The sequence below is a fragment of the Lagenorhynchus albirostris genome, chromosome 19 (genome assembly GCF_949774975.1).
Source record: "Lagenorhynchus albirostris chromosome 19, mLagAlb1.1, whole genome shotgun sequence".
NCBI lineage: Eukaryota > Metazoa > Chordata > Mammalia > Artiodactyla > Delphinidae > Lagenorhynchus > Lagenorhynchus albirostris.
The window spans coordinates 17,460,998-17,488,778 of NC_083113.1; the positions used below are offsets into that span (position 1 = coordinate 17,460,998).

General features: G+C 43.2%; 1 protein-coding gene across 7 annotated transcripts in view; it reads left to right on the forward strand.

Moving 5' to 3' along the window:
- The first annotated feature begins 18,002 nt into the window (after positions 1-18,002).
- The window catches only part of ZNF792 (zinc finger protein 792), a 30,395-nt gene continuing 20,616 nt past the window's right edge, over positions 18,003-27,781 (forward strand). For all 7 annotated transcript variants that reach the window (XR_009536975.1, XR_009536976.1, XM_060130458.1 and 4 more), the window contains exon 1: positions 18,003-18,375. Coding sequence is in view for 4 of the 7 variants with exons in the window: in XM_060130458.1 (XP_059986441.1) it covers positions 18,343-18,375 (33 nt within the window). In the remaining 3 variants the exon portion in view is untranslated. The remainder of the gene's footprint in view (positions 18,376-27,781) is intronic.

The window sequence follows — 27,781 nt, forward strand, 5'->3', positions numbered from 1 at the left end:
TTTCTACCCCAGAGGAGAAAGAACACTTGACAGAAGGAAGGGGAGCAGGGAGGCCTTTATCGGAAGGGTCAGTATCTGGAGGCTCATTGAATTCTTCAAAGAAATTTACAGCATTTCATTTGAGCGGGAAATACGTCCAGACTTTAACATCTTTTTCCTGTACCATAGAGAGCACTGATAAGAGAGTTGGCCATTATTTGAGAAGATAAAACCAGCTCCCTCCCATGGTGCCGGCAGTATTTCTACATACATCATCCTTCACAGCTCTTGGTTCAGAGGTTAGAACCACACCCCACCACCCCACCTCAGACTCATGGCTGGATTAATCTTCTGCATCTTCTTCCGTTTCTCAGATTTAATTTCGCAAATCTTCTCACTTCATTTGTGATTCATTCATTCCACAAATATTTTGTTAAAGTGCTAGAGGCACAATGAGAAATAAGTTCTTTGCATTGAAGAATCATACAATGAAATCATTATCATTATTGCTAGCACATCCTGAGAATTTACTCCACACCTGGTGAATCCTCTATGGAAAAAGAGAAGTCATATAACTTCGTGGAGATTAGGTAGGAGATAAACCAAAAATTCCAGAATGACAAAACAAACCCTCCACCTGGGGGAGGAGAATGAAGAAGGAAAAACAAAGTTTCCAGAAATGCTCCCAAACAGTGAGGAAAGAGAGGTCAGAAGTTGGATATTGCCACATCTTGGAAATAGCACTTAGAAAATCAGAAAATTTAGGAAAGCAATTTCTTCTTCTAATTCTTCTGACTCATCCTGCAAATTTCATCATGTCTGGTCACCTCTCTGTCACTCAGTTTTCCACTACTGAAGGGTTAACCTACTGTAACTTAACACAGATCGGTATTGTGAAAACGAAAGAATGTGCATCGGACTGTAAAGCGCTATATAAATAGGGAAGAACAAAGATTTTTAAAAGTCTGTCCTAACACTGCCAAGTTCCTCTATCCTCCAGGTACCTTATTCCTTGAAGTTCAGCTCACAGGTTCCACCACCAGCCGGGGAGTCTGCCCAGGTTACTGTAGTAATTGTGGAGGGTGCTTCATTGAGCAAACACATTGCAGGAACGAATCAACACATTTCTTGCTCTCCAGGAGTCCCCGGTGGAGATCAGGAGGCACCGTCACGGGTCAGGGAGCACCTATCGGGGAGTATCATCGCAAAGCATGTTGGGGGGTGGGGTAGAATTTCTGTCTGAGGAGCCGGTGTTTGACCTAGGTCTTTGAAGCACTTTGAAAACAAGATAACACTGCCTCAGTGTTTCACATTTTCATGTTGCCCTGACTTCACTAGAACTTGGAGGCCCCTGAGGTCTGGGGCTTTATGTCCTTCTCGGTGTCTACACCCAGGTGGACGAACGATAGCTTATGCACAGGGTTCTTCCAGTGTGGAATGAGCTACACTCGCAGCGATTCTCAACCTTGGCTGCACATTAAAATCCTCAGAGGAGCTTTTAACAGTCCGGACCTCAGGACCGTTATAATCAGAATTCCTGGGGAGTGGTCCCCTTGCCTCAAGCGATTTTTTTTTTTTTTTTTTTTTTTTGCGGTACGCGGGCTTCTCACTGTTGTGGCCTCTCCCATTGTGGAGCACAGGCTCCGGACGCGCAGGCTCAGCGGCCATGGCTCACGGGCCCAGCCGCTCCGCGGCATGTGGGATCTTCCCGGATCGGGGCACGAACCCGTGTCCCCTGCATCGGCAGGCAGACTCTCAACCACTGCGCCACCAGGGAAGCCCCGCCTCAAGCGATTTTTAAAGCTCCTGGGGGATTCCAACACGCAGCCAGGGTTGAGAAGCACCGTGCAGGAGTGCCCCTCAAATGTCAATGTGAACACAAATTGCCTGGGGGTCTGACAGAATGAAGATTTTGATTCAGTGGGTCTGAGTTTTTTGCCTGAGAGTCTGCTTTTCTAAGTTCCCAGGTGATGTAGATGCTACTGGTAACTGTATCAAGGAGGCAAAAAGGAACTGCGACTCGGGCGTCTCTCCCCTGCAACAGGGATTGTGGTTCTAGCGCCCTCTGGTGGTCAGAACCTCCCTAGCAGCACCCAGCAGAGAAGAACTGATGGTGGAAACCTGCCTAATAGATACAATTTCTGGAGTTTTTCAGATTCTTCCCCAGAGCCCGACCACTGACATCTTCATTTCAGCCTTTTAGTAACTTGAATACAAGCCTGCCTAGACTACTCACCCTGGACTCCTGACCTACAAAACTGTGAAGTACTAAATGGGTATCGTTTAAGCTGCTGAATTTGTGGTGATATGTTAGCAGCAATACAAAACTAATACAGAGAGTTTTATAGGCTTTACAATAACAGGCCAAATGAAAATCCCAAACCCACAGTGTTGGCCCAGCAGTTCTGCACAATGTTTCTTTTCTAGTGCAGGCAGACGGATCCGTTCCTAACCTCCAATTTAATTGCAGAAGAGGCAGAAAGGATTGTACTTCTCATCTATCAAGATTATACCTGCTGTCTTATTTCTTCCAGACTGCACACTTCATTTCACCTTATGATGTGTGTTGTCACTGACACTTGTGAAAGCTCAGGGACGGGATAGGGGACTAGTTTGCTCTCTGTGGCAGATTGCATTTTTCCAAAGATGAATCCCATCCCATGTGCCCTTCTTAGGATAAGATCTTGAGGTTCCTCCATCAAGATATGGGATCTAGGGCTTCCCTGGTGGCGCAGTGGTTGAGAGTCCGCCTGCCGATGCAGGGGACACGGGTTCGTGCCCCGGTCCGGGAAGATCCCACATGCCGTGGAGCGGCTGGGCCCGTGAGCCATGGCCGCTGAGTCTGCGCGTCCGGAGCCTGTGCTCTGAAACGGGAGAGGCCACAGCAGTGAGAGGCCCGTGTACTGCAAAAAAAAAAATAATAATAATAATAAAAAAGATAGCCTTCAGAAGATTCCAGCTCCCTGTCTTCAAGTTGCTCCAGACATGAGCTGCTCCCACTGAGCCCTGTCCAGACTGCAGGTCTGGGAGCAAAATAAATGTTGTTTTAAACCACTAAACTTTAGCTTATTGTTGTTTGGCAATAGGTGAGTGAAACACCCTCAGACTCTCCTGAGGACAATACATTGAATTTGACTGGGGGTCAGGTTGGGGATGAGGAACCTCTGGTTTTGATTAATTACAGGTGAGTTACCTATTTTCCATTAGTTACTATTTATAAATTTATTTATTTGGCTGCATTGCGTCTTTGCTGCTGTGCCCGGGCTTTCTCTAGTTGTGGTGAGTGGGGGCTACTCTTCATTGCAGTGTGTGGGCTTCTCATTGCAGTGGCTTCTCTCATTGCAGAGCACAGGCTCTAGGCGTGTGGGCTTCAGTAGTTGTGGCATGAGGGCTCAGTAGTTGTGCCTCGCGGGCTCTAGAGCGAAGGCTCAGTAGTTGTGGTGCACAGGCTTAGTTGCTCCGTGGCATGTGGGATCTTCCCGGACCAGGGCTCGAACCTATGTCCCCTGCATTGGCAGGCGGATTTTTAACCACTGTGCTACCAGGGAAGTCCCCCTAGTTACTATATTTAAAAGGCAGTCTCATTAGAAATTAAGTTCAGTTCTTATAAACTATTAGGAAATCAGCCCTTAAATTTTTTTAGAAATGTTGACATTTTTATGACTTTTCTTCTTTGCCATTTAATTCATTTAAAAGGCTGTCTCCTTGAGTACTTCTCAAGAACAGTCTAGACCCAGAGGGAAGTATAGTTTTAGGTATTTTTCTGCAGGTACTTCCTCACCTGTGGGAAGCAGACTTCTACAAGGGCCTCCAATGACCCTCACCTCCTGTTATCTGTGACCTTGTGTAATCTCCTTCTTTGAGTTTGGGCCAGATTTCATGACTTGCTTACCAATAGAGTATGGCAAAGGTGATGGAATGGTTGGATTACAAATGATTGTGACTTCTGTCTTGGTAGCAGACTTTCCCAATGACCCCCTTGACTTGCACACATTGATGACGCAAGCTGCCGGGGGGTGGGGGGATGGGGGGTGGGGGGGGGAAGGGAGGCTGGGGAAAGGAAGAGGAGGACCCAAAGGCAGGCTCTGGCCAACAGCCAGTAAGGAACTGAGGCTGTCAGTCCAACAGCCTGTGAGAGAAGACATGAACTTGGAAGTGTCTCCTTCCCAGTTGCGCCATGAGATGAGACACCAGTCCTGGCTGACACCTTGACTGCAGCCTGGGGAGAGACCCTGAGCAGGGGACCCAGCTAAGCTGTGCCTGGATGCCTGATCCACAGAAACTGGGACGTAATAAATGTGTGTTGCTCTAAGCCGCTAAGTTTAAGGATAACTTGTTATGCAGCAACAGAAAACGAATAGCTGCTCGTGTTTCATTTCTTTATCAGGATCCCCAGTCACGCACAGGCTGAATGTGTGCCCATACTCCCCCCTCCCGCCCCCCTCCACACACCAGGGTTCTCACCCCGGGGGGCCAGCCTGTGTCCACGTGAAGGCAATATTTTAGTTCCACACGGGCCCCTGGCTTCTTTCCTGCTGTCTGTACCTGTGTTTGCTGAGCCTAACTTGACTCCATGCACCATCCTACAAATCTCCTCCCCGGAGCCTGGGTCAGATTCTGTCTGAATCGGGTAAAACCTCAGATTCACGCTGCGCCCCTGAATACTGCAAATTCGCATCTTCTACCTCTGGGCCAGGCTGAGCTCAGGCTCTGCAAAACCTGTGGTTTCCTCAGGATATACTGGCTCTTCCTGTAGCAGGAAGAACCATTTCCTCCAAGTCATGAACTTTCTCTCATTTGAGTTCCTGCCTCTTGTTCTCTGGCCGTTCTGAACTGGGATCCCCAGGCCAGAAGCCGTTTTTTTGCTTCCCAATGTTGGAATCTGAGGAGAGGTCTTACCCAGTACAATTATTATTTTGGGTCTTCGTTGCTGCGTGCGGGCTTCCTCTCTTTGCAGCGAGCAGGGGCTACTCTTTGTTGCGGTGTGTGGGTTTCTCATTGTGGTGGCTTCTCTTGTTGTGGACCACGGGCTCTAGGCGCGCGGACTTCAGTAGTTGTGGCACATGGGCTCTAGAGCGCAGGCTCAGTAGTTGTGGCGCGCAGGCTTAGTTGCTCCGTGGCATGTGGGATCTTCCCGGACCAGGGCTTGACCCAGTGTCCCCTGCATCGGCAGGCGGACTCGTAACCACTGCACCATCAGGGAACCCCTTACCCAGTACAACTGATTGAGAAATTCTTTCTTTTTTAATTTAATTTTTATTTTATATTGGAGTATAGCTGATTTACAATGTTGTGTTAGTTTCAGGTGTACAGCAAAGTGATTCAGTTATACATATACGTATATATAACCATTCTTTTTCAGATTCTTTTCCCATATAGGTTATTACAGAATATTGAGTAGAGTTCTCTGTGCTATGTAGTCGGTCCTTGTTGATTATCTATCTTATATATAGTGGTGGGTATATGTTAATCACAACCTCCTAATTTACCCCTCCCCCAGATTGAGGATTTTTTTTGGCCATGCGGCATGCGAGATCTTAGTTCCCTGACCAGGGATAGAACCCGTGCCCCCTGCAGTGGAAGAGTGCGGAGTCTTAACCACTGGACCGCCAGGGAAATCCCTGATTGAGGAATTCTTGACTGGAGCGGACCAGAGGGCCGGAGGAGCAGAGGTGGATTTCTGGGCTAAGCTTTATTGGAAGAAGAACAATTGAAGCAAAACAGGGAAAGCTGGGGCCACCTGGGTATTTCTCCGTGGTCTCTGGTCCCGCATCTACCTACTTATATCATGTGACAACATAAATTATTTTCCCTACCTTTATACCCCCGATCTTTCCTTTTGTCTTCACACATTACATTTACATTCTGTAAATCAGAACCAAGCACTGCAGACCAAGAAAGAAAAGCCCATCTGCTTTGGATCTCAAATACTAGAGGAAAGAGCATTTTCCCAGGACTTTTGGGTTTACATCTACAATGGTTTTCAGGACCAGACACAGAAGAGGATGTTTTCTATCTTCTGGAGCTAGGAATACTCTAGTTACCACCTAGTTACCGTTCCACATTATGAAAAAGATTCAGGAAGACTGGTTAGGTAAGCACCACACAGATACCCGTACTGCAGACAGCTACAATCAGAGCCAGGGTGGTCTTCTCTGCTAGAGGCTCCCGCCAGAAGAGAGAGAGTGCTGGCCGTTTCCTCATCCTCTGAGAAGTGTCAGTGCTTGTTGCTACAAGGAAATACTCTGAGTGAGTTTCCCCGTGAGAAATAAGGGAGGCAGGCAGTACTTAGGTCCCTGAGATGCAATAAAACACCACAGGCAACAGAAAATAATGGTTTCAGGGGAGGATGTGTTGGTGCACCTGAGTGCTAATTTTTTGATCCAAACAAAAATTTATTGGGTATCTACTATGTTGCAGGCACTGTCTAAGGAAGTGATGCTACGGAAGAAGATAAGACATATAGAGCCATCATTGCAAATCAGGATCCATTCTAAACGATGCAAAGACCTAACCATAAGGCACAGAAGCCATGAAATACTGTAAGTATGGAAGAGTATTTTTTTAAATTAATCTCAGATTTGGAGTGGTCTTTCTATGTATGATGTCATAAAAATTTTAAATGTTCACATTATTTTAAAGAATGAAATAATGCCATTTGCAGCAACATGGATGGACCTAGAGATTATCATATTAAGTGAAGTAAATCAGACAGAGAAAGACAAATACCATGATATCACTTACATGTGAAATCTAAAATACAACACAAATAAACTTATTTATGAAACAGACTCTCAGACACAGAGAACAGACTTGTGGTTGCCAAGGGGGATGGGGGGGTGGGGCAGGGGAGGGTTGGAAGTTTGGGATTGGCAGATGCAAACTATTATATATAGACTGAATAAACAACAGGGTCCTACTGTATAGCACAGGGAACTATATTCAATATCCTGTGATAAACCATGATGGAAAAGAATATGAAAAAGAATACATATATATGTATATGTATATATATCTGAACCACTTTCCAGTACAGTAGAAATTAACACAACAATGTAAATCAACGATACTTCAATAAAATATATTTTTAAAAAAAAGAAAAAAAAGAAAGTCTCCCAGTTCAAAGCTCCTAAGATTAAAAGGCTAATTGGAAACACCTGGATGTTTTATTCACCCAGATGAACTTTGGAGTCACCCAGATGGCCGTTTGGTCTCTCCTCAATTCCTTGCCTGAAATTCAGTCTATAGCTTTCACAAAATGAGAAAATAAACTAGATCAGCTCCTCAATTGGCATCAGTGAGCAATTTTTACTCCTTCCCTGGAACAAACGGTATTCTTTTGCTTCATCTGCCAAAAACAGATGGTAAAGGTGGGCAAGGAGGAGAGCCACCTCGGGCAGGACTCTTTCTCTATTGGCAATTAGATTTTATTAACTCCCTATATCTTATGGTTATAAATATATCCTTATCATTATTCACATGTCTCTCATTGGATCAAAGCCTTCCCATGTAAGAGGACCACCATTACTACTGTTGATGAATTTCTGTTAGAATGATTTTTCTCCACCTGGGAATTCCTCTTGCCCTGTCTGTTGAGTGTGCAAGTGGACTCTTAAATCTAAAATTGCATATTTTAAGGAAAAAAATTTTTTAACTGGAAAAAAGACATCTAAAATTGCAAAACTCTCAGAGGAACCTGCCTTCCATGGTCCAAGGTTTTACCTGGCTTCAATAACTCTCTATCTTCACCAAAAAGGCCACATCAACTCTTCCTCTATGAGATAATTACTGGAAGACCCATGAGAATTCCATACATGTCATGGGCTATAGAAGATTCCAATTTGGTCAGTTCAGACATTCTCTACTATTAAAATGAACTCATTAACTTATCAATTTACCCATATTTATCACTTATCAATTTATCCATACTTATCACCAGATTAATGTTGTTTTTCCTCCTGTCCTCCCATCGAAACTACTCCACATATAGAAATTGGAGATTTGGTTCTCTGGAAATGGCATTATCAAAGATTAACCTTGAACCTCATTGAAAGGGTTCATATCTGCAAGTCCTAACTCCCCCACCTGCAAACAACAGTACTGTAGATCAGATCCTCCACCCCTACACTTTTCTTGGAATATCCTCTGTCCACAGCACTCGTGTAAACTCCAAGAGAGCCCTGATTTATTTTTTATTAATGATAGACTTTATGTTTTTTAGAATTATTTTATTTTATTTTATTTTTAACGTTTATTTATTTATTTGGTTGTGCTGAGTCTTAGTTGCAGCAGGCAGGATCCTTAGTTATGGCTCCTTAGTTGTGGCATGTGAACTCTTAGTTGCAGCATGATGTGGGATCTAGTTCCCTGACCAGGGATCGAACCCAGGCCCCCTGCATTGGGAGCACGGAGTCTCAACCACTGTGCCACCAGGGACATCCCTAGAATAATTTTAGATTTACAGAAAAAAAATGAGCAGATAGTACAGAAGCTTCCTCTATACTTCTTCCCTACACACATAAACATCTTACATTATCTGGTACGTTTGTTACAATAAATGAGCCAATATTGATACATTATTGTTAACTGAAGCCTATAGTTTACTCAGATTTCCTGAGTTTTTAATCTAATGCACCTCTTATGTATCAGACTCCCATTCAGGATGCCATATTACATTTAGTTGTCATGTCTCCCTAAGCTCTTCTTAGCCATGACAGTGTCTCACTTTCCTTGTTTTTGATAACCTTGACAGTTTTGAGTAGTACTGGTCAGGTATATTGTAGGAGGTGCCTCTATGAGAATTTATCTCATGATTTTCTCATGATTAGACTGGGTTAATGGGATTTGGTAAAATGTCATTTTCCCCACATCATATCGAATGTGCTATGGTATAACAAGAAATATATTTGGTCTTTGTCTCTGGTTCCTGAAAAAATCTCCCAGAGCCCTTGGTATTTCCGTATTTCCTGAGTGATAGAAATGTCTTTGTTATTCATAGAGACCTTTTTTTTTTTTTTTTTTGCGGTACGCAGGCCTCTCACTGTTGTGGCCTCTCCCGTTGCGGAGCACAGGCTCCGGACGCGCAGCCTCAGCGGCCATGGCTCACGCGCCCAGCCGCTCTGCGGCATGTGGGATCTTCCCGGACCGGGGCACGAACCCGTGTCCCCTGCATTGGCAGGCGGCCTCTCAACCACTGTGCCACCAGGGAAGCCCCATAGAGACCCTCTTGAGCACACCTGAGTTTATGTTAATGAGGTGACTTAGGGTAAGGTCCCTAGATAGGCTTAGGATGGGACCATCACCAAAAAAGACCAAGTGATTTAAGGTTGGAACTTTCAGCTCCATCAGCCTCTGGGAAGGGAAAGTGGTAGTGGTTGGAGGGTACAGATTAAACTCTATAAAAACTCTTGAACAACAAGATATAATGAAATTCTAAGTTGAATTTGGTGACCTCATCCATGGGGACAGAATATCATGGGGACAGAAGCTCCTGCACTTGGGACCCTTCCAAACCTCACCCTATGTATCCCTTCAACTGGCTTTTCATCCGTATCCTAATAGCCTTTGTAATAAACTGGTACACATAAGTAAATGTCTCCTTGAGCTCTGTGAGCCAGTCTAACAGAGGATCAAATCCAAGTGGGGGTTGTAGTAACTGCTTTCTTTTTTTTTTTTTTTTTTTTTTTGCGGTACGCGGGGCTCGCACTGTTGTGGCCTCTCCCGTTGCGGAGCACAGGCTCCGGACGCGCAGGCTCAGTGACCATGGCTCACGAGCCTAGGCGCTCCGCGGCATGTGGGATCCTCCCAGACCGGGGCACAAGCCCGTGTCCCCTGCATCGGCAGGTGGACTCTCAACCACTGCGCCACCAGGGAAGCCCGGTTGTAGTAACTTCTGATTTATAGTCAGTTGGTCAGAAGCACAGGGCTCAATTTGGACACGCAAATTGGTGCCTGAAGTGGGGGCAGTCTTGTGGGTCTGAACCCTTAACCTGTGGGATCTGATGCTATCTCCAGGTAGATAGTGTCAGAATTGAGTTAAATTTGTAGGACATCAAGTCAGAGTCTGCTGAGAACTGGCGAATTGCTTGGTGGTGTTGGAAGACACACATCAGAATTAGAGGTACACACTATCAACTATCCTGGCTTTGCCCAACCTCAGCAACTTATAAGACTGATAATGAAATAAATCATGATAATCCTAAAAAAAAAATCATGAGTAGAATACACATTCTTTTCAAGCTCACATACAACCAAGATAGACCACATCCTGGGCCATAAAGCAGAGGTTAAAAATTTAAAAGAATAGAAATCATACAATGTATGCCTTCAGACCACAATAGAATTAAACTAGAAGCCAATAACAGAAACATAGTTGGAAAATTCTCAAGTATTTAGAGATTAAACAATGCAGTTTTAAATAACATGTAGATAGCAAGGGTATCTCAAGAGAAACTAACATATATTTTGAACTAAATGAAAACAAAAATATAGCTTATCAAAATTTGTGGGATGCATTGAAAGCAGTGCTTAAAAGCAGTTGTTAACAATTTATAGCATTGAATTTATACATTAGACAAAAAGAAATATTTAAAAGTCAGTACAGCTTCCACCTTAGGGGGAAAAAAGAACAAATCAAATCAAAGTAAGCAGAAGAAAAAAAAATTAGAGCAGAAATCAGTAAAACTGAAAACAGAAAATTAGTAGACAAAATCAACAAAACTAAAAGCTGACGCTTTGAAAAGATTAATAAAATTGATAAAATTCTAGCCAGGCAAACTGTATTAGTCTGCTCATGTTGCCATACCAAAAGAACAGAGTAGGTGACCTAAACAACAGAAATTAATTTTCTCACAGCTCTGGAGGCTAGAAGTCCAAGATCAAAGTGCTATCAGAGTTGATTTCTGGTGAGACCTCTCTTCCTGGCTTGTAGATGGCTTCTTTCTTGCTGTTTTCTCACGTGGTATTTCTTCCGTGTGCATGTGGAAAGAAAGTTATCTCTGGTGTCTCTTTCTCTTCTAATAAGAACACTGATCCTATCAGGTTAGGGCTCCACCCTTATGACCTCATTTAACCTTAATTACCTTCCTAAGGGCCCTATCTCTCAATACAGCCGCTTTGGGGTCTAGAGCATCAACATATGAATTTTGTGTGCAAGGGAACACAATTCAGCCCATCAGAATTAACAGACTAAAAAAGAGAAAGACAAAAATTACTAATATCAGAAATAAAGGAAAGACTATTCACTACTGATCCCATAGTCATTAAAAGAATAATAAAGGAATATGATGAACAACTCTATCACAGATTTGATAACCTAGATGAAATGGGCCAGTTTCTTGAAAGACATAATCTTCCAAAACTCACAAATGTAAATTAGATAACTCAATTAGACCTATATCCATTAAAGAAATTGAATCAATAATTAATAACTTTTCAAAACAGAAAAAACAACAATAATAAAAACCAGGTCCAGATGGGTTCACTGGTGAATTCTACCAAACATTTAAGGAAGAAATTATACCAATTCTCTAAAATTTATTCCATTAGACAGAGGTAGAGGGAATATCTCCTAAGCCATTATAAGAGGCTAGCATTTCCTTAATGTCAAAACCAGACAAAGACATTACAAGACCAGTTATAGACCAATACTTACTATGAACACAGATATAAAATTTCTCAACAAAACATTAAATGGAATGTAACAATATGTAAAAAGAATTATACACCATGGTCAAGTGGGTTATACACTGCTGGTTCACCACTGGAAAATTAATGAAGGTAATCAATCTCATCAACAGATTAAAGAAGAAAACTCACATGATCATATCAATAGATGCAAAAAAAGGCATTTGATAAAAATCTAACATCCATTCATGATAAAAAAAATCTCAGCAATCTAGGAATGGAGGGGAACTTCCTCAATTTGATAAATAACATTTTAAAAACCTATAGCTAACATCTTACTAATAGTGAGAAACTAGATTCTTTCCCACTAAGACAGGAACAAGACAAGGATGTCCCCTCACATCATTCCTATTTAACATCGTACTGGATGTCCTAGATAATGCAGTAAGATGTGAAAAGGAAATAAAAGGTATACAGATTAAGAAGGAAGAAATAACACTTTGTTCACAGATTACATGTTTGTTTATGTAGAAATCCTAAAGAACTGACCCCAAAACCCTCTCAAAACAAACAAACAAAAAACCTCCTGGATCTAATAAGCAATATAGCAAGGCACATGGTTAATACACAAAATATACAAAAATCAGTTGCTTTCCTATATACTAGAAATGAACAATTGGAATTTGAAATTAAAATACAATACCATTTACATTAGCACCAAGAAAATGAAATATATTAAAATATAAATCAAACAAAATATGTACAAAATCTATATGAGGAAAACTATGAAACTCTGATGAAAGAAATCAAAGAAGAAATAAACAAATGCAGAGATATTCCATGTTCATGGATGGGAAGACTCAATTTTGTCAAGATTTCAGTTCTTCCCAACTTGATATATAGATTTGAAACCACATAACTCAGATTGGGGCTTGAATCCACTGTCTTTTAATTGAGATCGCACCTGGTCTCAGGACTTAATGAAGCTCAGGTTCTTTGTGTCTCATCACAGAAAGAATTCAGTGAGAGACAAGGTGATAGGTAAGAAGTGGACTTATTTAGAGAGATACATATTCCAGAGACAGAACATTGTCCATCTCAAAAGGCGAGAATGGCTTTGGGAGGAACATACACCACAGACAGAGTGTGGGCCATCTTAGGTGAGAGGCCCTGAAATATGGGGGTGATTAGTTTTTATGGGCTGGGTAATTTCATAGGCTAATGAGTGGGAGGATTATTCTAACTCTCTGGGAGAAGGGGCAGGGATTTCCAGGAACTGGGCCATCACCCACTTTTTGACCTTTTATGGTCAGCCTCGAAATTGTCAAGGTGCTGGTGGGTGTGTCATTTATCATGTTAATATATTATGATGAGCATATAATTAGGCTCAACGTCCACTAGAAGTCGAATCTTCATCCATCTTGAACCTGGTGGGTTCTAACCAGTTTATGTCATACCCTCAAGGGCTATGTCATACTTTTAGAGTTTGTACCATGCCCCCTTCCCTCCTGTTTCAGATTCAAGGCAATTCCAATAAAAATTTTAAAAATCCCAGGAAGTTCTTCTGTAAATATCAACAAACTGATTCTAACATTTATATGGAGAGGCAAAAGACCCAGAATAACCAACCTAATATTGAAGGAGAAAAATAAATTGGAAGACTAACACTATTTGATTTCAAGACTTACTATAAAGCTACAGTAATCAAGGCAGTGTGGCAAAAGAATAGACAAATAGGTCATGGAACAGAATAGAGAGCTCAGAAATGGACTCATACAAATTTAGTCAACCTGTCTTTGACAAATGAGCAAAGACAATTCAATAGAGCAAGGATAATCTTTTCAACAAATGGGTGCTGGAACAACTGGGCATCCACATACAAAAAAAAGAAGTAAGGTCTTTACACCATCCACAAAAGTTACTCAAAATGGATCCAGATATAAATTAAAAGTGCAAAACTAAAAAATTCCTAGAAGATAGCATAGGAAATTTAAATGACCTTATGTTTGGCTATGACTTTTTTTTTTTTTTTTTTTTTTTTTTTTTTTGCGGTACGCGGGCCTCTCACTGTTGTGGCCTCTCCCGTTGCGGAGCACAGGCTCCGGACGCGCAGGCTCAGCGGCCATGGCTCACGGGCCCAGCCGCTCCGCGGCATGTGGGATCTTCCCGGACCGGGGCACGAATCCGTGTCCCCTGCATCGGCAGGCGGACTCTCAACCACTGCGCCACCAGGGAAGCCCTGGCTATGACTTTTTATATACAATACCAAAGGCACAATCAGTGAAAGAAAAAAACTGATAAATTGAACTTTATTAAAATTACAGAGTTATGTTACCGAGTCCAAGCTTGCTAAGCTCGCCTCATGACAGGCCAATAAATCGGAGACGAGGTGTTGAGGCAAGGAGTATGATTTTATTCGGAAAGCCGGCAGACTGAGAAGATGGCAGGGTAAAGTTTCAAAATAACCATCTTATCAGAGTTTGGATGCCAGTTTTTTTTTATAGCACAGAGAGGGGGAGGAGATGAGGAAGTAAAGTAAAAAGGCCATAAGTTTTGCAAATATCACCTGGAATGGCCAGCCTCGGGGAGGGGATGTGTTAATTTCTTCTTTCTTGTAGCCATCCACAGGTGGACAAGGTCTGGATGTTTCCCTGAACAAAGGCACTTCGGTTTAACATTCAGGCAGAGGGGCAGGGCTCCCCGAGGCAGGCCATTATGTACAGACAGTATCCTTTTAGTGAACAAAAGCAGTGGAAAGCAAAGGTTAAAGTAAAAGAAACAGATCCAACATGTAGTCAGATTTGGTTCTTCCCTGTTACAGTTATAAATATTTTTACCTTCCTCCTGGACAATAAAAGGGACTTGGAATATTAATCACTTTGTCTCATTTCAATTTCTATGACTTTTCTGGTATGCATGTGTAGGCGAGCAGGATTTGCCACCCTAAATTATGTCTCTTTGGCACTTTTTTTTTTTAGCCGGGCCGGGCCAGCATGCTAGTTCGATTCTAGTTCGCTCAGGATTCTAGTTCCCTGCCAGGGATCAAACCTGTGGAAGCATGGAGTCTTAACCACTGGACCGCCAGGGAAGTCCCAGCATATTGTTTTAAGCTGGTTATTTTCTGAGAAACAGACAGGAGAAGGGCTCTGAAGACAAAGTAGGAGTTGCCTTCGTGTAACAAACATTTCCATTTGTAAGGGAAATCTCCATTGTGTCTCCCTGGAAGAGAAGGATGAGCAAATCTCTAGAAACTCTTATCGGGTGGAGATTTAAATGTGGATCACAATCACCCTTGTTTACTTTGCTATTCCTGGTAACCTCCCATAACTGACTCTTCCTACTCTCAACATCCGCTTTGATCTTTTTTTTTTTAATGGGATTTTTAAAAATTAATTTATTTTTGGCTGCATTTGGTATTCGTTGCTGTGCACAGGCTTCCTCTAGCTGCAGAAAGTGGGGGCTACTCTTCGTTGTGGTGGGCGGACTTCTCATTGCCATGGCTTCTCTTGTTGCGGAGCTCAGGCTTTAGGCACGTGGGCTTCAGTAGTTGTGGCACGTGGGCTCAGTAGTTGTGGCTCGTGGGCTCTAGAGCGCAGGCTCAGTAGTTGTGGCACAGAGGCTTAGTTGCTCCGTGGCATGTGGGATCTTCCTAGACCAGGGCTCAAACCCATGTCCCCTGCATTGGCAGGCAGATTCTTAACCACTGCACCACCAGGGAAGCCCTCCTCTTTTGTCTTTAGCTGAAGATGTTATTTAAGGTGAGGGTTTCAGCCATTTTGGTGAGTTACTCAATTTTTCTGGGTCTCTCCCACGTATACATGATACTAAGCCTTGTTTGATTTTCTCCTGTTAATCTGTCTCATGTCAATTTAATTCTTAGATGAGTCAGAAGAACCTAAAAGAGTAGAGATAAATTTCTTCCTCCCTGACACATGGTAATCCCATCATTCTATCTCCACAAGGAAATATTATTCATGTTTCATACAGATAATGAATAGCTGTATTAATCAGATACACTCCTCTCTCAGATCCTCATTCCTAGAAATACAGAGCTTTCACCTGGAATCACTTTTCATTGTTCTTAAATACAATCTTTAGAATTGCATTTTCTGCAGATTAATTTTCCTTTTTTTTTTGGCTTGAAATAATCTTATTTCATAAAAATGGAAAATTCTTGAAAGATGCTTTGACTCTGTATAGAAATCTAGGTTGGTAGTTGTTGTGGTCTGAACACGGGTTGGAAAAGAATTTCCAGACATAAGGCAGAATGTAAAGAAGACAGAATTTATTAGAGGGAAGGGTCGCTGCCAGAACAGGCCGACTTCCTAATAGTCTGGGAGAGTCGAGCCCGAACATGTGCTATTGATCAGTTTTTATAGCCAGAAAACAAAGGAATGGTCTGAGGTGAAAATTTCGTTTACTGATTGGTCGAGGCACATATACCTTCCTTCTATAGGGTGGGAGTGGGACAGGGCAGATGCCTTTCCTTATTTGGGACAGGTCCTGCTGCCCAGGTGGGCGTCACCCAGGTGGGCTCAGGAATTTCGTAACCATCACAACATGGTGGGGAGGGCGAGTAAGAGTCCGGTAGGGGGTGTAACGCTGACACTTTTTCAGGCAGGGTCGTCCTTTGTCCTTGGAGCACCAGAGTAGTAATTCCTTCAGTGGTTTGAATAGGTCCTTTCACTGTGTCCCGGAACCACAGCTATGTATTGGGAATGAGAGATGACAGGTAACTTATTTTGTTTATAATCTCCTGGCCTTAGGTTAGGTTGGGAGCGTAAATACTAAGACTGAGATTGAACCAGTGACTAGATGGGCTTTGGGTTGTCATATAAAAGAGAGGCTGAGAGTATTGACTGGGTAGGAGTAGTAAATGGGTTAACAAATTGTTCTTGAAACTGGTTATATTCTCACCAACCCTTTTTTCTCTTTCTGTTCACCAAGCTTCCCTTACATTTAATTTGTACCATGTAAATGAGCTTGGGGTGTCGACTGAAAAAAATGCACCACTTAAAATTGAAGAATTATGTTATATTTGGGGCATTACCGAGGACTATAGCCCGGGAAGGCGGCCTCTCAGAGAGCTCTGAGGAACTGTTCAGAAGAGGTAATGGAGGAGCCAAGATAGACACAAATTTTTACTGAAAAAAAAAAAAATATATATATAGTAGTCAAATATCAAAAGATTACTGCTAATCAGAAAAAAAAGACATCTTTTTTTTAAAAAAAAATTTATTTATTTATTTGGCTGCACCAGGCCTTAGTTGCAGCATGCAGGATCTTTTAGAGGCGGCATGTGGGATCTAGTTCTCTGACCAGGGGTGGAACCCGGGCCCCCTGCATTGGGAGCACAGAGCCTTAGCCACTGGACCACCAGTGAAGTCCCCAGACATCTTAAGTTAATGATTTCAGTGTCTTTCTATGCATGGGAAGATGCAAGTCTGGGCTCACTGAAATTATTCCTTAGCTATGCAGAAACTGTGTGCTAGGCCCTGTTACCTACCTTGAGATATATAGTGTTATTTCTCCCTTTTTTTTTTGCGGTATGTGGGCCTCTCACTGTTGTGGCCTCTCCCGTTGCGGAGCACAGGCTCCGGACGCGCAGGCTCATCGGCCATGACTCACGGACCCAGCCGCTCCGTGGCATGTGGGATCTTCCCGGACCGGGGCACGAACCCGTGTCCCCTGAATCGGCAGGCGGACTCTCAACCACTGCGCCACCAGGGAAGCCCTTATTTCCCCCATTTTATTTACTGAATGTTAATGAGAGTCCCTTTTCCTTAAACTGGAGTCCCCCGGAAGGCTTGTTGACACACAGAAGGCTGGGTCCCGCCCCCAGGATGATTTCTAAGTGTCTAGGTTTAGGTTATTGCCTGAGAACTTGCATTTTAAACAAATTCCCAGGTGATGCTGACGTTACGGGTTTGAGATGCACTGAATTAGAGCAACATTTAATGTTAGTACACAAAGAACCCGTAAATTAGATATTAGCTTCATTTTTCCATGTGAATTAGGGTCCTCGGGAGCCTGAGAGGTAAAGGGGCCAGCTACGCCCACACAGGTACCAGGGGGTCTCATATTACAGACCTCTGAGGGCGGGCGGGACTTGGCCCCAGAGGCCTGGGGACAGCCCCTTAAGGAGGTGCAGCTCGCGGTGCAGCTCGGCCAATGTCAACCAGCAAGGTCCGCTCTCCTGCCCCGCCTGCCTCCCTCCCGCCTCTCCCCCGCCGCCCCCGACCAGCCTGGCCGGATGCAGCACAGAAAACACGGTCTATTAGGCTGTGCCGGTGCGTCACCGGCTGGCGCTGGGCCAATGACAGCCCCGGGGAGTGTCGTTTCTTAGGGCCGAGGAGGTGGGGGCCGGAACTTCCTGCGTTTCAGCGCAGCAAGTCATTTCCCCGGGCCGGTGCGCCCCGAGCCGTGGCCCCGGGGCTGAGCCAGTACTACGCTCTTCCCAGCTGGTTTTCCGAAGCGGGCGGGGAAGGACAGGGAGGCCAGGACCCTCCTCCGCGCCTTTGAACTAGTCGTGAGCCACTGGGACGCGGTGTCCGCCAGGGTCCCGCCGGGCCGCGCGCTGTCCGCGGCCCCAGCGGCGGCATCGGGCTCTGGGTGCCCTTGACCCCGGGGAGACTGAAGTGCCACCTCGCCCCGGGCAAGGCGAGGCGGTGCTAGGCTGAGCCCGCGATACCCGCCTCGGTCGCCCGCCTCTTAGGGCCCCTGCGTCCACGGGCTGCGATGGCGGCGGCGGCGCTGATGGACCCGGCGAAGGTGAGTGGATGGGCTTCAGGCCCTCAGCCGCTCAGCCCCCCACCCTCACGTGCCCGGCGCCGGGGTATCAAAGATGGGCGTTGCCCTACGACTTCACTTCGTTTTCATCTTTCAGCTTTTGAGTCCCGGGTCTCCGAGGGTTTGAGAGGGCGAGCAGTCCCTCCCAGCCTATGGTCCTGAATCCAGGCCACGGATTATAGAGAGCAGTTCCCATTTCTAAACTCTAGTGGGATGAGGTGGGAAAGGGTTTCCTAGGCACGGGAACCAGCACGTGCAAATGCCTGATTGACCTGGGAGTGTTCAGAGAGCAGGTGGGCTGAAGTCAGCCCTGGAATGGCGGGGTGGGGAGCTGGGGCTCTCTACTGAGAGTGTTGGGAGCCACAGAAGGTTCAGAGCAGAGGAGGAAGACGATCTGACTTCGGTCTTAGCAGGGCCCTATGGATGCTGAGTGGAAAATTGACTGCGGGCTGAGGGTGAAGGCGGGGAGAGCAAGGAGTAGGCTGTTGCGGTACTGCAGCCCATGTGACTAGGGCAGTTGGCTGGAGGCCGAAGGAGCGACTGGATTCTAGGTGTGTCTTTTAAGCTAGTCTGACCAGATTTTCTGATGTGGAGGCTGACAAAGAAAAGAGGTGACTTGATGGTTTTGGGTTTTAGCAGCTGGAAGGATGGATGAACCATCAACTGAGAAGGGGAAGTTGGCTGTAGGAGGAATTTTCAGTGGAAACAGAAGAAGTTAGGTTTTGGCCATGTTGAACTCTGATGTTCCAGGGACCCCTGCGTGAAGCTGAAGGTTGAGGAGCCAGACACACAGTTATGGTGTTCTGGGGAGACTTAGTTTAGGTTATGAGACACCAAATATCCAAAGGGACAATTGAAAGACTATATATAAAATAGAACTCTGACCCACAACCTGCAGCAATCTGTCCAGGCAACCAACCCTCTTATCTACAATAAACAACCCAGGAAGCCATCCTGCTGAAAGTTAGCCTGGCAGGAAGCCAGATTGCCATCTCTAGTGACAATCCAGAAAGTTAAACAGTAACTTCTGTAACAATTGGCCCCCAAAGACCAGGGCTTAATAGCTGACAACTCCTCTAATTTTTGTTCCTACTTCCAACATAGGACCAACCAGGGAAAGCCAAATATGCACCCCTAACCAACCACATAGGATGCCTTGCGCCTAGTTAGCCTGCCCACAGCTTCCCCATGCCAACAGGGCGTACCTGAAGCCTTCCCTTTTTTCCACTTCTAAAGCTTTCCCGCTCCTCTGCCTGCCTCTGAGTCTGTGCCAGCGCATAAGCGGTTGGCTCTCTTTCTATAGCAAACTCAGAGTAATTAGCCTTTGCTGTTCTCATTTGCTTGGTCTTTATTTTCACAGTTAGAAACATCAAGGGACTTCCCTGGAAGTCCAGTAGTTGAGACGCCACGCTTCCACTGCAGGGGGCGGGGCGGGTTTGATCCCTGGTCGGGGAACTAAGATCCCACAAGCCGTGCGGCGTGGCCAGAAAAAAAAAAAGAAAGAAAACAAAAAAAGAAACAACCAAGATGTGGCATCTGGTGTGTGGGCAAGGGTGTGTCGGATTTAGGAGGGTGAAACTTCAGGTCATGGTGGCAGTGATGTTAGGGGGAAGGGGGAGGGTGGGGCCTGAGAACTGAGAACGGGGTATCTTGCTGGCTTGTTTGGCATCATAAAGACAGATGAGGGAGAGTTAGTGTTCATGGTGGTGGTTGGGCAGGGGGCTGTGTGTAGGGAAAGGTGGGTCTGGCAGGTGGCCAAATTTTCCTGGGGGCATAGATACGAGAAGGGGGGCTGAGACTTCATAGTACTGGAGGTCATTTTTCAGTGAGGCCTGGGCTGGTGCTCATTCAGCCATCTTCGTTCTCACCAGGGCTTTGTGGACCCTTGAGGGGGCCTGGGGATTTTCAGTCGGGCTGGGGAATCAACTCAGGGGCAAATGGGGCAAGATGTGAGAGCCGTTAGACCCTGGTGGGTGGGGGGTAGGAGGACCGGAGAGGTTGGCTTTTGAATGAGTGACTGATGAAGGGACAGAAGAAAAGGGCCAAGGGCATCTGATGTAGTCCTGGGTGGCTTGGATTGAAGCCAAGAACGGGGCCGAGTGGGGAGGCCTTCACATCAAGGGTGGATGTTGCCCTTGGCAGTGGGAGCCACAGAAGGTCTGGGGGCAGGATGGGATCATGGCTGTATTTGCCAAGAATTCTCCGGACTGCCAGGGAGGGGGCAGCTTCCTCCTCTACCCTTCCTTTGAGTTCTTGTGGCTGGACTAATAATAAAAGTAATATTAACAGGAGAAAAACGAATTTTAATGCACATGAAGGTCTCACAGAAATGGGACCTAAAAAGTGGCCACAGCAGGCAGCTTTTATACTTATTAGACAAGGAAACAATACATTTGTGCGGAACTGACTGGACAAAGAAACTTAGGTTTTGGGTGCCCAACTAGTGAAGAAGCCAAGCAAAGTTCGGGTTTCAGGTAGTAAATTAAAGAAGTAACAGGTTTTATTTACGTAGGTTTCTTGGCCCAAATTCCCTATCTTTGGCAATAAGGGTGTTCTTTTTTTTTTTTTTTTTAATGTTTATTTATTTATTTATTTGGCTGCGCCGGGTCTTAGTTGCTGCATGCGGGCTCTTAGTTGCTGCATGCAGGATCTAGTTCCCTGACCAGGGATGGAACCCGGACCCCCTGCATGGGGAGCGCGGAGTCCTAACCACTGGACCGCCAGGGAAGTCCAAATAAGGATGTTTTTTATGTCCAGATGCAGGGAGTGCACTTTTTGCGTGAGAAATTTATTTCCTGTTTTCAGGGAGACAGAAAGGAGGGTCGGAGTGTCCCTTGTGTTGGCTGTTTCTTCGGTAACTTTAATTCAAAACAATCAATATGCCATTGAGAAACATTTAGGGGAGGCCTACCTCGGGTCTGACAGTTCCCTCCTCTGAATCGTCCTCTGTGGAGAGAGAGAATGGGTTAGTGGAGTCCTACAGTTCATTGAACCATTTTCTTAGTTCTGAGAACAGATTAGTTCAGTTCAACAGTTATACCTTATTTTAGGAGGCAGTGATGCAGGGGGGCTTCCAGAGCTAGGCCTATGGTGCAAGCAGTCAAGTATTTAATAGGAGACATTTCTAGGGAATCAAAAGAAAAACAAAGGTTAATGATCAGAGCAGATTATCAACCAGTTTATAGACCAGGATGCAGTCAGTCAAGAAGATTTCTAGATGTCAGGGTTGAAGCATCTTTTGCAGTTTGAAATGTCTCTGATGTCACCAGGTGTTGAGGAAAACTTTCTGAGTGGCTCATACAGTAAAAGGCACGAGGATAGTTTAAATGTGAGCCGTGGTGGCAATTTCTCTGCAGTTTATCAAGTCGTTTAGCTTCAATTTGCAGGGCTTCAGGAAAAGGGCAATTTTAGTTCTCAGTGATTCCAACTCAATGATTCCACACTCAGTTTTAGTTCTCAGTGATTCCAGCTCAGAAGGGTGAGAAAAAATTGGAAACATTAAAGAGTTGTAGCCAGATATTGGAGGAAACTAGAATAATTCAGGATCCAGACCAGTTTTCAGGTAAATGACAAAGCCTCACTGAAAACTAACAGCACTAGAATCATATATACAAGTGTGCATTATGGTTTCTATTGAAACATAATTTTGTTCTCTAAAATCACTCTCATTTCTACCAAAGATAGCCAAATCAAGACGAATTTGTTTGCAGAGTAAGTCTAGATTCCATGAACTCGGCCTGATTATTTATACAGGTCCAGCAAGAATAGGGCTTAGCCATATAGGCTCTTCTGAATCTGCTTTGCTGGAACTTTTCATAAGGAATTTCCAGACTGAACTCTTAATAGCCTCTCGAGGCCAGGAAGCCACGTCAGACTTATCATCAGACTTGCCTGTGATACCTATAGAATTGGGTGAATTCCTCTCTTGAGATCCCCCAAATATCCTGAGGTTCCTGTGCCTGTCAGAAGTGACCGTCCTTACTCACGTGGTAAGGCGCTGGGAACACTGTTAGCAAGGTACCAGGATGCTTTTCCAAAGGATTTGATGGGCCCATAAAGTCAATTTTGGGAATTCCCCGGTGGTCCAGTGGTTAGGACTCCTCGCTTTCATTGCCTAGGGCGCGGGTTCAGTCCCTGGTCAGGGAACTAAGATCCCGCAAGCCGCACAGCCAAAAAGAAAAAAAAAAAATAATTTTAAAGTAAAGGCAATCTTAGTTCTTTCAAGCTGTCTGGTCATATCTGAGTCTACATGTGTCTCTCTCAAATATGACTTTCCAGTCAAAGCCTTGGCAAGATAACCAGTGTTTCTAATTGTGTCCTATTATGAAGAGAACAGATTCTTATTGAACTTAGGCAAGTAACTGTATTGCTAAGAAAATAATACTCACGGAGAGTTTCTGAATTCTGGAGAGATCAGGTAGGGGGAAAAAGATAAATGTTTTATTTTTGCTTACAAAGGTATAATTTACCAAATTGCTGTAAATCTTTAAAAAAAAACTTCCTTGTATTTGGAAAACAAAAGATTAAAAAATCAGTAATATTTTAAACAAAAAGTCACAAAAATTATAATCATATTCATCAGTTCATTCAATCCCATGTAATTAATTCTTGTTCTGCTCTGAGTCCAGTTCTTCCGTTAGTTCTGTCAACTTTGCCTGATGATTGAGGATGAGAGCAACAGTGATACTTCCATGAAGTTTGTGAGGTTTTTTTTTAAGGCTCATATGATTTGCCCCGTAAGGTGGATGCCTTGATCACTGGAGATTGTGGAAGGTATACCCAAATGGAAAACACATTTTTAAAAACCGTTTCTTTGCCCTTGTGAGGGCATCAGCTTTGTAGCAAGGGAGGGCTTCAATCCATCCGGAAAACATACATGTAATAATAAAAACATTCTGATAACCCACACGTAGTGGCAGTTGAATGAAGTACAGCTGCAGGTGCTCAAAGAAGTCCAGAGAGAAAATGTCTGAGGCTTCTGGGGACAAAAATTGTTTTTCCCCAGGGTTATGGACTTGACAGGTCAGACATTGCTGGTAGGCTGCTTTTGCAATTTTATAGAAATCTTCCTGCCAATGTCTATTTAAATGCATCTTAAAGACACTATGGTGGGTGAAGGGATGCAAGAAAAAAAAAAAAAATGAGGTTTGCCAGGGAGCTGGGAAGAACCAAGTAGCCATCTTGGGTTTCCCATAGCCCTGACTGTTCATTTAATTTACAGCTATTGTTTACCCATTTTAATTTCTCTTATTCAGAAGTAGACTGTTGCCATGGTACAAGGACATCAGAATGGCAAAATCTGGCAATAAGGGGTCAGGTTTTTTGCAGAAGCGGAATGGATTTTATCTTCATGTGCCACAGTCTTTACAGATTCTGTTGCTGCTGCCTTTGCATGACAGTCAGTGCATTTCCCTGATACCTGGGTTCAATCCCTTTAGTATGAGTCTCCATTCTGATGACAGATAACATTTTATGCCAGGACATATATGACTTCAGAAATTTCACATAATTTCTGGAACACTTGGAATACATACCTATACAGACACAACATAAAGGAGACTTAACATGACTTCTTATGTGACAACAGTTTCCATATAATTTAACATATTAAATACACCTAATTAGTTTAATATCTTTTTATAAGGCGAGAGAATAAATCTTTGAGGGTATTTCAGAGGGCCCCTGAAATATCTCACGTCTCAATGTTAGTTCTAAGTCAAAAAGTTTTCATTTAGAATTTGATTTGGGAGAAGTTTGTCAAAAATATCAAAAAATATTTGACTTAAGTAGGTTGCCGTGAAGCAATGCTTCGTTATCCATTTAACCAAAGTAATAATTAAAGACTTCTTAGGCAAATATAGAAGGTTATATAGTTCTGAGCAAAATTCAGGTCTTTTAATAGCAATAAGACTGGGCTTACTTACTGAATCAAAGACCTGATAAAGACATAGAACATAAGTAATTACTTTGACAAGACAGAAGATCTTTGTTTTTTTCTAGGCACATTACTTAAAGTATCAAGAGCAGACCAATAGAAAACAAAAACAAACAACCAAAAAAACTTTGTTCTTTTAACAGAGAGAAAAACAAATTCCAATTTTGTACCAGTTTACTTTGATATTAAAACTTATTTACATAATTAAATTCATTCTAATCTTGTTCCGTCATGACCACACATAAAATTCCTTTCCAAAGAATTCTTTATTCACAAACTTAAAATTGTCCATTTTAGTTTGTCCCTTGTTTTCTTTCCCATTTAGAACTAACCAGCTTTAGGACAAAATCACTTTCTTTTTCCTTAATAAAAATGTCTCCATACCTTTTCTTATCCCTTATTATATCTGCAGCTTTAACCACATATATTAATTGGAATCCTAATCCTTTGAAATTTTAATTTTTTAGTGAAAACAAACAAGTAAACAATTGTAAACTTTATTAACATTTTGTGGTGTGACAAACATAAATACATTTTATAATTTCTAGAAACATGCTATTTCATAGCACAATCTTTCAATAAAGCACAAGATATATTTACTAGAGCCAAACATACTTAGTTTCTCTTTATCAAGAGGCAACAAGTAGGTATAAACTTAGACTTGTTTAGAAACTAATGTTTCAATACTTTATCGTATTTGGAAATGATTTAGACATCCAGTTAATTCCCATCGTTTAAGTTAACGTAGCAAAAGTCTAAGGGTATAAATTACCAAACAGATTTAGGAAACTATTTAAATGGACATATCATAAAACAATTATTGTCTAAAAGTTCACCTAAAAACTCATCACATTTATATCTGTTCAATTTATTTTTAACAATCAGATTACTCATGAAAATTTCATGAGACATTAAAGCAGTTAGTCATTATCTTGTTTGTTTGTTTGCTGACAAACTGCAAAAGAGACAACATTAGCCCGTTTGACTAGTACACCCAGGTAGAACAAAGGTTGTTTATCTACATTACATTTAATGCTAACTCTGAAGATATACGTGTATTAATTTAACCAACAAGTAGCTTTTATTTACTAAAGATTATGAGAAACGTTTGGGTTATTTTTTATTACATATTTGAGACTTTTTATATAAAAAAGTCTTTAAGCCAATTAAATAGAGCTCTTTTACAGATTAATTTTGGCAGTGCCATCCAGAGGTAACATACACATATGGACATATAGATAAACTCAACCAGAGATCTCATAGATCTTATTTTAAAACTTTAGTCATGAATCAGGTACAATAGAAAACTCACTAGTTTATCAGTAACAGTTGGAATGAATTAGGTTATTTGCTCAGCTAGCTAGTCTTTTATTATTTGTGTAGAAGACTTTTAAGATCTGTATTTGTCCTTGACAAGCAATTCTAGGGAGGCTGTGACTTATTAGAGTTTGAGCAAGAAAGTCCTTTTAACAGTGGGTGTTTGAAAAAGCCTCTCTCTCTTTTTTCTTCTAATTTCAGGTTTTACTGATTGAATTAGTCCAGGCTCAGGATCAGGCTCTGTGGGCTGTGTTTACATTCAAATACATGACATAACTTGAAGGGACAGAGAAAGAAAATATGTTTTGGCGTATACTTGTCTATTATCATAGGTCTTCCGGTAATTATTATTAAATGTTTTTCTTAAGTACAGGACAAGTTTGCGCCAATATCCTGATCTACTATAATATCTGCAAGCATTTTGAGAGGACTAGGTGAGACCTTGGGACGAGTAAAGTTCGATGGACTTTGACTTGTTTCTAGAGTTGTACTTCTGGTTTTGTAGAGCTTCATAAGACAAGCTTTGTAAGACAAAGACAGTTGTTTCTATAAACTCTTAAATATTGGCCTCCAGTCCATTTATTTTCTGATTATTTGTAGGAGAGCCTGGAAAATTGCTGAGAAGATGGGGTGATTTTTAAGAAGGAGAATTTATGTTGGATTTTTGTTTTAAGGCTAATTTCTGTTTTTTTTTTATCTTAATAAGGGATTCTCTAAGACTAGTCATTATACCTTTTTTTTCTTTTTATAGAGAATTTGGTCCTCCCATAAGTACCAGTATGACAGCTGTTTATTATGAGAGCTCTCAATTGTTCTTTTCCTTTTAAATATAGCCAATTTAAAGGATCTATCATCTGGCCATTGACAAGTAGGATCTTATATTTTCACATAGTGACTGAAGCCAATAAGTGTTTTATTATGGCTTAACCAAAGATGCAAGAGGCATCTCACAAGAAGAGTATATAGCCCTCACAAGATCCAAAAAGCCCACTCCCAGAATTAGTCTAAGAAGGTAGAACTCCTTTGTTGCTACAGGTGGTGAGAATGGTGTAGGGAAAATGGTGTCTCCAGTGTTCCACAAAAATCTGGGGCGCCTCCAGCCATAAAACCGATAATTTATGGTATCCGGCAGGCACTACTGGAATGGGACTTTTCCAGCACTAACAACTAATGAAGGTTGTGATGACAGAGGCCCGTTATGGACTGGGACGCCTAATGACAAAGTCCCCTGAGAGCTGGTATAGCCGGACAAAGAGCTTGGCCACCAGATACACCCCAGTAAATGCACCTTCTGGATGGTAGAGACCAGAGACAGTATTCTCACTGGACACAAAGCCAAGCTCTGAGGACATAAAACAAGATGGAAGGAAAAAACCTCGTCTTTTTTTTTTTTTTTTTTAATAAAGAGCCCAGAGCAGGACTTCCCTGGTGGCGCAGTGGTTAAGAATCCGCCTACCAATGTAGGGGACAAGGGTTTGATTCCTGGTCCAGGAAGATCCCACATGCCACGGAGCAACTAAGCCCGTGCACCACAACTACTGAAGCCTGTGCGCCTAGAGCCCATGCCAAGAGAAGCCACCACACACAGCAACAAAGACCCAACGCAGCAAAAAATAAGAACCCAGAGCAAAGTTTGTCTAAACAGATGCCGGTCTGGTGAGAACTGCTAATTCCCCAGTGTGTGAGGCTGGCTTGAACAGCAGGCTCATAGGGCCTATGCCTGTGTTCTGCCCTCTGGCTCTTCCTCGTGACAAACAACACGACAGACAGAGACAGAGAAAAACAGTGACCATCTCTGGGAGGTGAAGGATGAGGATTCCCAAGTCACTAATACAGGGAACTAACCAGCTCCACAAATATTTTCTCCTGCTAATCTAAATTTAGAGACAGAGAAAGGGGAGTCTCACCACTTTCCCTCCCACCAGAACTTGCAGGCAGAGAGCCGGGAGGCCGACTGGGTAAGAAATCTCATTACCTTCTGCAGTCTTTGTCAGATGCCCCCAGCTCTACAGCATCCTCAGGGCGGGAAGCAGGCTCCAGCCAGCCACCTGCCTGGCTCACCAACTGTCAGGAAGAGGGGAATTTCCCCCTCTACCCCTCTTTTGAGATTTTGTGGCTGGACTAATAATCAGATTG